General features: G+C 42.5%; 1 protein-coding gene across 1 annotated transcript in view; it reads left to right on the forward strand.

Annotated features, from left to right (window-relative positions):
• Window positions 1-1,456: 1,456 nt before the first annotated feature.
• Window positions 1,457-12,500, forward strand: part of gas2b (growth arrest-specific 2b) — a gene marked incomplete at both ends in the record, with an annotated part of 15,160 nt that continues 4,116 nt past the window's right edge. Inside the window, 6 exons of the mRNA XM_083662190.1 lie at window positions 1,457-1,679; window positions 4,716-4,825; window positions 5,909-6,050; window positions 8,937-9,000; window positions 9,109-9,679; window positions 9,805-9,912. Coding sequence (XP_083518316.1) covers window positions 1,457-1,679; window positions 4,716-4,825; window positions 5,909-6,050; window positions 8,937-9,000; window positions 9,109-9,679; window positions 9,805-9,912 — 1,218 coding nt within the window. The remainder of the gene's footprint in view (window positions 1,680-4,715; window positions 4,826-5,908; window positions 6,051-8,936; window positions 9,001-9,108; window positions 9,680-9,804; window positions 9,913-12,500) is intronic.

Below are 12,500 nucleotides of genomic sequence, written 5' to 3' on the forward strand. Positions count from 1 at the left end.
CTGTGGTTGTTTTAAAGCGCTTTATAAATAAAGTTGGATTGGATTGGATTGGAAAACACTAAGAATTGAGCCTATGTCTCTATTGCAGATTATATTCAGCAGACCCAGTGACCCAGTGCATGTGTTGTTGTCTTAATTCAGCAGACCCAGTGACCCAGTGCATGTGTTGTTGTCTTAATTCAGCAGACCCAGTGACCCAGTGCATGTGTTGTTGTGATTAGCAGCGTGCTGACAGAGTGTAGCTATCAGAGCATGTCTCTGCATGGGGCTGCAGTTTATGTTCTGGGAACAGGACAAATGAACCATGCAGCAGCACCAGGGGATCAGCTCGGGGCTTTCAGGTCTACATCTTATTAAAACCCAGCCTGCGATGAAGGAGTTCAACCCCTTTTGATAAATGATTGTGTGTATTGTTTTATTGTTTGGTTGTGAGTCTGCTTTTTGCATGCATGGCAGCCCACTGTTGATGTTGCTTTGGGGAGTCGGCTTACATGTGTTGAATCATGCTTTGCTGTTTCTGCACGTGTGGAAGAGCTCTGTGTCGTCACCTCAAAGCACCTACAGTAAAACACGGGTTCCCAACCTTTTTTGGCTCGTGACCCTACTTTGACGCCACAAAAATCGAGGGACCCGCGACACTCAAATTCCGGTACACCATCGATAATATCATCAGTGACATCATCAATGATGTTACATAGTTTGCTTCTTTTTTCATGCAGAATTCTGACTTTAATCTGAGAATTCTGACTTTAATCTAAAAAAAAAAATCTCAAAATTCTGATAGTAAATCGGAATTCTGACTTTATTCTCAGAATCCTGATTTAAAGTTCTAATCTCAAAGTTTTCATCTAAATAAAATAAGATCAAGTCACTCACTCACAATGTTGATTGAGGCTATGGCCCAACGCGTGATGCTTTGAACACTGTAAGAAAATAAGCTTCTGAAGAAGCCTGGGCGAAGTCTCTCTGACTCGAGCTCAGTGAGATAAACTGCTGCTTGTCATGTAGTTGTTCACTGGTTCTAAGCCCACTTGTCAAACTCTTTATGCCTTCCATGTTGTTGTCAGTATGAAGACTTGTAGAAATCAGATTTGTTTCAAACTTAAAACCTGGATCATGACGTGACATCTGTCAGCTATGGCCGACTTCCTCTTGAAATATTATATATTTACAGTCAGGATTTTAACCCCAGTGTGCTTCTCTCGTGATGCTTAATGTATCCCCGGCCTTGTTCGGGTCAGAAGATCCTCTGTTCAAACATCTGTAAGGTGAATTATAAATAAGATGTGGACAATGTACAATTTACTGTAAAGCAAAATAGCAAAGTAGCCTACATATAAACCAAGAGCATGGAAATCGTAGACGTCTCCCCTACTTCAAAAGTCACATGACAGGAGCATATTGTTTATTTAGTCCAGCAGGGGGTGTTGCCCGTCGAAGAAGACAGGAGGGAATGATGAGCAGTGAAGTGGGAGAGATGAACAGCAGTCTTGAAAGCCCTCTGAGCCCGCAGCACCTGACCGGGCTGGGCATGACCTGTCTCCTGGGTCAGAAGTACCGGCACTCTGGGCCGGGCCTGGCCAGTCCTCAGGAGTACCACCAGTGGCTGCCCTCCCGCCACCATGCTGCCCTGCTGCCCATGAAGGAGGACCTGGCTCTCTGGCTCAACACCATCATGGGTGAGAGAGCTTTTAGTGTTGATCCTTTGTCTTCCACTGGAACTGAATAAATCAATGTGTTGTTTTGCTACTGTACAATATCAAGACGGCAATCTTAAATCAACAAGTTGTGAAGGATAGGACTTTTAGTTGTGTTTATAGCTGAAAACCATGTACAAAAGATACACACAAAAATCTATTTGATACAAAATACAGAGGGTTTGAACTTGTGTAGGTAAACTATTTGTGTCTATAAAATGCTATGAAAGTAATTGAGACTCTTCCTTTAGATACAAAATTCAGGACATGACTGGTAAATAGTTTTGTTTTCCTGCATTAAAAAACTTGAGAGTAACATAGTTGTCACATTATCATAAGATCAAAGCATGAATGCAGACTGTGTGTCTTCACAGTCGTGCACAGATGAAAGCATGGCGAGTATTGCAGTTTGGAGCTGACTCTTTGATTTGGAACAAGAGTTAAGCTACAGTCAAATTGAACACAGGAGCACATTAACCTTCTCATTATCTCAGATCCTTGACATACCTCCGCGAAGGCAAATGGCTTTAAGAGACTCTAAGGAAAGGGATGTTTCTTGCACACTCGAGTGCATTATGATGGAAAACATATGTACAGGGTTGTGCACGTGTCAGAACCTGTTCCAGTCTGCCAGGTGACGAGACCAGACGCTCTCCTCGACTGACACCAGTTTTACTACAACAAAAAACTCCCAACATGTCAAAGTGCCACTTTGGGTGGCTATAAGGACTAGCACTTACAAGATAACAAGTCTCATGTCCCTGGCTATAAGGACTAGCACTTACAAGATGACAAGTCTCATGTCCCTGGCTATAAGGACTAGCACTTACAAGATGACAAGTCTCATGTCCCTAATTGTTTTTTTTGTTTCAGACTAAGCATTCCACTAGGTTTGATAGTTTTGTTGATTCCCAGAATGATACAAGAGATAGTAGGTGTGCGCAGAGACCAAAAGTGTTGTGACCAAAACTGCAAAACGCTTCAATCAATTTCAATCAATCAAATCAATTTTATATTTATATAGTGCAGTACAAGAATAAACTCCCGCACACTGTCTCCACATGCAATTAAAAGTTGAATAAGTCAAAGAAAAAGAATAAAGTTTTGGTCGTAAGACCTTCATCAGATTCCTCTTCATGAAGGTCTTACGACCGAAACGTTATTCCTTTTCTTTGACTTATTCAACTTTTGATTGCATGTGGAGACAGTGTGCGAGAGTTTATTCTTGTACTGTGTCGGGTTTTGCCCTTCTCCGACGCACCTGTTGAGCCTAGGTGTGCGAAAGCTTTTTTCCTTCATATTTATATAGCGCAAAATAGAAAAAAGGAGCCTCTTGGATATTAAGTTCACATTTTAATTTAGAAGTAATGTACAGGTGTAGCCTACTATACAAGTTTACTAACATGAAGTAATGTACAGGTGTAGCCTACTATACAAGTTTACTAACATGAAGTAATGTACAGTAGCCTGTACTACGAAGCTAGTTTAATGCCTTATCCGAGTAAGTTTGAGTTTAAACCTGGTTTAGCCGTACTACAAAGCAAGTTAACTTTCAATCACCATGGCAACTGACGCTGCAAAGCTAACCTGGTCGCGACCAGGTTAGCTTCAGCGGATAAGATCAAAATCCATGACAGACCCATATAATCGGCTCTCTGGAGTCACTCACCGTTCATATAAGATCGCCATATGAAAAATAGATTGCAGTCAACTGAGAATATAACAAGAAAAACATTTGTGGCTCTGTAGGCTACATAATTAAATTAAGCCTACTTACCACTTTATGTCTTAACAGCTCAACGATGCGTGGAGAAATATGATCACTATTAATCACGCAGCGCATATCATACACGGAGCCTCAAATGGAGTGAGGGTGATATTCTCCTACATGCCAGAAAAGCCTATAGCCTACATATAATATAGATATGGGATAAATATGGGATAGCCCCAATAGGCTACTAAATATGCAGGCAATTCTTGCATGTTTCAGCTGGAACTGTGTCCTGTAGGCTGTATGCCAATATATGAGCAAAAATAGGCTAGTTTTTATCAATGAAAACTATGCCCGCATCGTCTCAATTCAGTAGAGCAGTTTTCTCTTTTATATTAGGCATCAGCATTATCATTATTTTATATATTAATTATTCGATCAGTGCAACTACACACATAATGAGTGATAGAGATCATTATTCATTGAGCATGCGTTTCTAAATCTATGGTCTAAATAGGTTTACAGATTGTGGAAATTTATAGGCTGAGATTACACATTTAGGGGACAGAAATCGCTGATCAAAGTAAATCAAATGACTGATGTGAATACAAGCGGCAGCTTTAGCAGTCCTTCAGCAGATTATATCCAACGCGGATTTTCATTCTGACATAGGTTACATTAAATATCCGCTAAAACTCTGATCACGCACTGCGCTTTCATTGAACAAGGAAATGGGTGTGGAAATGGGTGTGGGCGTGGATCAACTCAGCTGTTCATAATGTGATTGGCTAGCGCACCTCTTTCGCGTGGACGCGCGCCTGTGCACGAGCGAAAAACGTGCACAGCACAGCACAGGCAGATCCCAGATAAAGCCAGCTTCATTTATCGAGTAGAAAACCAGCGTGGTAGTATCGGTTAACTAGATAGCTTTGATCCTGTTCAGTCAAACCAGATCAAAGGGACTTATCGCGGATCTGTTAAGATAGCTTCGTAGTACAGGCTACAGGTGTAGCCTACTATACAAGTTTACTAACATCTTCAAGCAAAAACACGGGCCCGTGTTTAAAGAAGCTCCTTTTTTCTATTTTGCATTCTACTTGGCCTGCTGAGCTTTCTTGGCCCACTTTTTTGTATTCTCATATTTATATAGCGCCAAATCATAACAAGAGTTCTCTCAAGGCACATGCATATTATTATTATTATTATTATTATAGCATGGATCTATTTGTTTCACAGTGGCGTGTGTGTGTTTGCGTGTGTGTGTGTGTGTGTGTGTGTGTGTGTGTGTGTGTGTGTTTCCTCTCCAGATGTGGCTCTCACAGCAGACGATCTGATGGAGAGGCTGGATACTGGCGTTCTCCTCTGTCAGCTGGCACAGCTGCTGCAGGAGAGCATGATCCAAGGCAGTAATGGCAAGGTGCAGCCACTGGGTGCACACGCACAGGGGGCGGAGCTTACACTCACTCATGCAAACACAAACACACATGACCGTCTATACAGCCTAAGCAGTTCTCCTCACAAAACCAAAGAAACTCCTCAAAGCAAACACACTTCAGCAACATGTGGAACTGAACTGTACTCGCTCACTTCAATCCAACATGGTGTTGTATTATTTGAGATTTGAAGATGTTGAGACTGTGACTCTGTCTGGAAATGTGGCATTTGTCAACAGAGCAAATGTCAACAACACCAGATGTATTTTCTCTTATGTTTCATTAACATACTTACATTTTACTCACCAATTTTCCACATAGGCTACCCGTGACGTACCACATTCTGTAAGCACTAAAAATGTGTAGGTAAAACTTAATTTGAATGTAGGCTTATATTCAATTCAATTCAATTCAACTTTAATCCAGACACTTAGGAAGGTCCATAGGAGAACATAACACTATACAATACAAAACGTAGAAAATATTAAAAACAGACCTTGATATCAAGATTACAGTCATACATAGAGGCTCTTTCGCCAATGTTGCCACATGGTTGAGTTGAACCTGGTGTTCCTTTTGACAGGATTACTTAAGGCCACAATAACACTGTTCATCGAGTCATCTCTAGACGACACATACATCTGTACATGAGGTTTCTTAAAAGTGCTTTAAATGTAGGTATACCTACACTGACAAACAGCTGGCTGGCACTGTGACATCTAGGGACACGCAACAACAGTCGTAGTGCATCATTATAAGCCACATTTAGTCTTTGCAAGCTGCTTTTCCTGTAGCTGCTCCACAGGTGAGCAGTATACAACGGCAGACAGTACGCTCTGAACAGTGAGGAGATACAGTACATGATGTTTACTTTGTAAATATGGACTATACTCCCAGATCTTTTTACATGAAACATGACTTTTTAATCCCTTTTAAATATGAGTAATAAGGACTGTCAAGTAAAAACATTGTTAACTTTCAACATTGTGTGTGTGTGTGTGTGTGTGTGTGTGTGTGTGTGTGTGTGTGTGTGTGTGTGTGTGTGTGTGTTTTGAATGCGAGTGCAGCCCTTCATGCGCAGAGTGATCCACTGGCGAGCTGACGCTACCTCCGGATCGTTTTTCGCCAGAGACAACACTGCCAACTTCCTCTATTGGTGTCGCAAGATCGGTGTTGATGCGAGCTACCTGTTTGAGTCAGAGGATCTGGGTGAGTTCAGTGTGCTCACCATCGCCTGAACATATATTTCACCTGCTTCCATTATGCAACTCACTCAATTAGCGATAATAGTAAATTATGTGCTTTGTATCAAATCCTACCACTGTACTTGTTACATGACTTAGTGACGACATCCTCTCTTACCTTCAAAAGTCTAGCATGGGAGCACAGCAGCTCATTAGAAAGAGAATGCATTGGGGAGTTGGGATCCAGTTTTTGGACAATTAAGCTTCAATCTGATATTTAAAGGTGGTGATAATAACAGTACCAACCTATTTTTTGATTGGTAACTGTCATATTTTAATAATTGTTGCACCACTTGTTAGTGGGGAAATGAATCCTATTACTGAACATGTTACCACTCAACTAATGTGACCTGATTGTTGCAGCGAAATGCGCAAGCTGCAACAATCAAGTTGCTGCAACAATCAAGTTGCAGCTTGAGTGCAGAACCTCCCAGCGTGGAGTTTGAACGTGTCATTAATAACGAGGAAATGGCAAGCTGCAACAATCAAGTCACGTTGAACCGGACCTTGTATCCATAATTATAAAACGGCTCTCTCAAATCAAGCAATCTGATTGGTTCACAGCCATTGTATAAATCCAATAACCCACTCCAATAACCCATGGCCATGGGTTATTGGAGTGGGTTATTGGTTGCCATGGCAACTCTCTTACTAAAAGCCTTTGGTTACCTCAAAAAAAACAAATGGCGGAGACAGCTGTCAGATCCTTGTGAATCGATCTTCGCTTATAACTTTACTAATACTTCGCAGAAAATTATGTTTTGTACAAGAATAAATGCGGGCTAATGTCTTCTTTGCAAAAAAAAGGCTGTTAACCCCGCATTTAACCCCGCATTTAACCCCGTAACGTTAGTTGGTGTCGGGCTTTGCAGAAAGCACTCAGCTTCTCAGCAAGCGCTGAGAATGCAGCGCTGCGCTCGAGCTGCCTGTCGGCTTTCCAGAAAGCTCTCAGCTTCTCAGCAAGCGCCAGGATTGGCCAATGTCAACTTCAGTCTCCAGAACGATCCAATCAAATCACCCGCACGTTCTTGCGGTCCCGCCTTACAGTAGTGTTTCAACTGACTCTATCAGAATACCATGCCAGTCGGACTTATAGTATTATTATTATTATATTATTATACTTGGAAACCGTTTTATAAAAGCAATATAGCACTCGAGCTGCGTGGTGTTGTGGCATATATCCCGCTGATAAGCTGTTATCCCACTCGGCCTGCGGCCTCATGGGATAACAGCTTATCAGCGGGATATATTCGCCACAACACACTTGCTCTCATGCTATATTGCTTAATTATAGAGAGACAGAAGATACATAGAAAGATAATTCAGGTCAACTCAAAACTTCCAGTGGAAAGGAACTGAATCTGAAGCTATCTGTCAGAATGCTTCTCCGCTGACACGTCTGCTTGTCTGCCTGAGTAAAGGAAGACAGCTTGCAGTTAACATGCTCACCTGCTCACCTGCTCCTGTCATATTAAATGTGCAGCGTTCTATATGCACCTCTTACCTGGGCATGTCTCGGCATGGGGACTTACCTGGGCATGTCTCGGCATGGTGACGATGCGTGAGAATGATAATGTGTAGGTTAATCTCCATCAACAAACAATAAGTCCCCCCCCCCCCAGGCAGACTAACTTCCCCAACCAATTAAACCTTGTGTACTTTGACACTTGACACTTGACACTTGACTTGCATAGTCACATGTCGGCACAAATGATTCTTCTTATTTCTCCTGTTTCCTTTTCCTGCTGCAGCCATGATGTCATGGTGGATGTGGAATATACAGGTGAATGAACATAACAGCATCTGTAGTTCTGTTCTATTCCTCACACGCCATTCATGATATTCTCTCCTACTATATCATATTGTCTGTCTTTTGTTGGCAAATACAAATGTCCATTGAGTCAGTCATCAGAATCAGAATCAGAATCAGAATCAGAATCACTTTTATTGCCACAGTATGCAAGTTATATACGAGGAATTTGTCTTAGTGTCTGTATGCGGCGTAGCGGTCACATCAATATACAGAGATAAGAAGTAGGAAGATAACTAAAGACAATCACAAAGTTGCAAGTGCAATCAAATCGAGTAAATATATACAATGGATGATAAATAATTCACGTTGGATTTACATGAGATTTACAGACTGAGTTAAATAGACGTTAAATAGGCACTGGATTTACATGAATTTACAGTCGGAGTTAAATAAGAGTTGCATTGAATGTACATGAAATTTACAGGCTAAGTTAAATAGGCATTAAATGTGCAGGGAATGTCATGAACATCGTGGAGCTGTAGTGTCGCTCGAGTATTATCATCGTGCTCAACATACAGTACATACAGTAGTGTCACCAGGCTTTTCTTCACTCTGTCCATATTTCTGTTCAATATGCTATCTTCACAAATGAACTATGATTAGAACGAGCTCATCATTGCATCACACACATACTCAGAAAAGATGCAAAAAATCAAGGCAGTGTTTGATTGACACAGTAACACAATGTAAAGTGAACTGGAGGCAGCAGAGACAGACGGGCTGATTTGGCAATGCAGGTAGCATGCCCTCAGCAGCATGTCTGGAGCCCACAGGAATCCAGCTGAGCTTCAAAGACTATAGAAGATCGTGGAGCACAGCAGAGACAGAGACGACCTCCTGACATGTTCCCTGTCTATTCAGAATGCAGCTCTTGTTTTCCTTTCCAACAGACTATTATCTCCGGAAACATCTTCTCGTTCAGATGAGGGATTTTTCTTTGCAATCTCCCTCCCACCACCACCACCACCACCCCTACACCCTTTCACCCCTTTCCTCACCTTCTCCCCCTCTCCCTCTCTCTGTTTCTACTGTGTGTAGTCCTCCATAAGCAACCTCGAGAGGTGTGCCTCTGTCTGATGGAGCTGGGAAGGATTGCAGCCAGGTAACAGAAACAAAAGCACTGTATATACTCTAGTATATAGTTGCATTTTCATCGTAATGCTGATAGAGGTTTTCAGTGACTGTTTCTGAACCTTCTCCCCTATCTCAGGTATGGAGTGGAGCCCCCCGGCCTGGTGAAGCTGGAGAGGGAGATTGAGAGGGAGGAGGCGGGCTCCCGCTCTCCGTCATCTCCTCTGCCCTTCTCCTTCTACCCGCCTGCGTTACTGTGTTCCCCCACACGACCCCCGCCTCCAGCCCCGTCTCCTCCGTCACCAACGCCCCCGCCTCCAGCGCCGTCTCCTCCATCACCAACGCCCCAGGCTCCAGCCACAACCTGCCTCCTCGAAGCCCTCGTCTCGGATCTTCCCACGACTACAGCCACCACGACGACCACATGCTTACCCTCTACTCCGTCCTCGCTCTCAGCCTCTAACCCGAGCACAACCACGGCCTCCACCCAAACACCTTGCTTTTCCTCATCCACCACCACCACCACCACAAACACGCCCACTGCAACTCCACCGTCGAAGCCGTCACCGATCCAAAGCCCGCTGTCGATTGTCACAGCTGCACCTCCTCCTGCCCCGTCCCCAAGTACACCTCAGACTCGTCACTCGTGCAAATCTGCGGGCCGGAAGAGCATCGGCACCAACAACACCAACAACATCTTGGATGATATCGTACGTACCTTATTTCCGCTGATACACTACTTCAGTTTTCAGAGGTTTAAGGTTGAACAGTTTGGATTGCATTTGTCTTCTGGGAGTCACTGCCTCTCTCTCTCTGTCTGTCTAACCTGTTCCAGGTGAAGAAGATCATCGATGATCCTCCCTGCAGCTGCCCCACCAGGTTCCTTGTTGAGAAGCAGCCCAAAGGCTGCTACCGTCTGGGGGAGAAGGTTCTCTATGTACGGGTATGTATGTCTTCACATTCTCCTCCTCCACCTATTGATCATAATACCTGCTGATACACTGTTCTATAAAGGCCGTAAGGCCTTAATTAAGAAGATAAATCATGTCAAAGTAGACCATTTTGTGTGGAACCTGGTGTGTAGAATAGATTAGTATCTGTTTATTAGTACAGTAAATTGATTAGTTTATCTCACAATGTTTATATTTGCATCCAGATCTATGGCTTAACTCCTTACAGATGTTACAGCACATAGCATCCAGGATAACAAGATGTGTGAAAGACCTCCGTTTATGAATGAACAGCTGTAATTATGTCACCAAACTGACTGATTTGAAATCATTTGGCATTGAGGAGTCGTTACCTTCCAGCTTCCATTCAGTCCTCGTGCACCACCAGTGTGGATCTCTACAAAGACTTGGCCTTCTGGGAGACAAGGTTGCTTGGCAACCAGTGGTCAGGGTAACACTAGGCTGACGGCCATGTTATTCAAGGCATAGATAGACCTTGAGCAGCGAGTTCAAACCTTTGGATGGAAAAGGAAAAATGTCTCTTTGACAATGATTTAGCCAACACAGCTCAAATGGCAGCAGCCCACAAGGGAATCCATGTTTGAGTCCATCCATATGCAGAGGGAGCCGCACCTCTTCTCGTATTGTGATCTCTGTATCTGTAGTGCTCTTCACTCCCTTTCCATCGAAACAAAGACACAATATCATGGGAAGACAGACTCATAGGTTTCAAAATGTGTTTCGTGCACATAGACTGTGCACTGCAGAATCAGATATAGTACAGAATATACTGATGTCTTTTGGATGATACATTTGTCACTGTTGTACACTATTGTCTTAGTGAAGACACACTTTACAGTATTTAACCACTGAAGCATCAGACAATTGTGTTTTGAGCTCAAACCACAAAGTTCCATTTTCTGTGAAACCCATCTTGACTTGACTTGACTTGGTGTACTGTATACTGAAAAAGCAGCAGAATTTTACATCAGTGACATTAAGATCATAAAAACATCATGGGACACACATTTACACGTACATACAAGGTTACTAGGAACAATATAGTTATAGTATAGTATATATAGTATATAATATAATATAGACTTCCGACTATATTTTAAAATATCATGACAAAGTTGACAGAGCTCAGAGAAAGAATGTGAAAGCATATTAACAGTTTAGGATACTAACAATGTGCATCTCTACACTGTCACACAGAGGTATCACTCTCACATCTCTACACTGTCACACAGAGGTATCACTCTCACATCTCTACACTGTCACACAGAGGTATCACTATCACGTCTCTACACTGTCACACAGAGGTATCACTCTCACATCTCTACACTGTCACACAGAGGTATCACTCTCACATCTCTACACTGTCACACAGAGGTATCACTCTCACGTCTCTACACTGTCACACAGAGGTATCACTCTCACATCTCTACACTGTCACACAGAGGTATCACTCTCACATCTCTACACTGTCACACAGAGGTATCACTCTCACATCTCTACACTGTCACACAGAGGTATCACTCTCACATCTCTACACTGTCACACAGAGGTATCACTCTCACATCTCTACACTGTCACACAGAGGTATCACTCTCACATCTCTACACTGTCACACAGAGGTATCACTCTCACATCTTTAGTGGCTAATTGGTCACTAGCTGAAACCCATTTAACGCTTTGTTAATCTTATTGAAAGCCCCATTGACTTGCCACTCTCTACACTAGTGATCAATGCCACGCACACTGTCAGTGTCAATTTGCTCACAGGCCGCGTTACATCCCCATTTCTCTTTTCTCCTGAGTGGCTGACAGACAACATATTTTTACCGGCCCCTTTAGAAATAATGGTTGCCTTCAAGTCACGGAACACCTGTTTCTCCATAAGTGCCTAGTCGGCAATATGGGCGTACCTGTACATGCCCTGACACCACATCAAAGATGCCCTGACACCACATCAAAGACAACAGTCGCAATAAAGAAGCAATGGCTGAAGGACGCTGCAGGTTTATGGTTTATGGTTTATGGCCAAGTCCAGCAGGATGTGTGCATCTTGACTTGAAGAGAATTAAACATCGGGAATGGTTAAAAAAAAATGTCTTCACTTGAGGAATTTATTTAAAAAAAAAAAGCTTTCTAATTATTTGATTTGATTTGATTTATTTAGCACATAAAAAAATAAAACGCACAAACATAGAAAACAGTGGGTGGTGCTGGGAGAGGAGGGAAGCTCGGAGGGCTTATACAGAGTCTCAGTATATATATATATATATATATATATATATATATATATATATATATATATAGTATATAATCATCCAAAAGAAGTAAGATATGTCGGTTATTGTTTCTTCTCTGCAGGGCTTTGTGTCTAGGCGATGCTTTCAACCCAGCCTTGCAAAGATGATGTTTTCACCATAACTCATGTTTTATCTGCCATTTTTCACCAATTAGCCTTTGTCAGCCACTACTTGCAGTGCTCACTTCCCTTTTCCCCACACATACACACACACGCACATACACACACACACATACACACACACACACACACACACACACACAC

This window comes from Poromitra crassiceps (assembly GCF_964638095.1).
Source record: "Poromitra crassiceps genome assembly, chromosome: 28".
NCBI lineage: Eukaryota > Metazoa > Chordata > Actinopteri > Beryciformes > Melamphaidae > Poromitra > Poromitra crassiceps.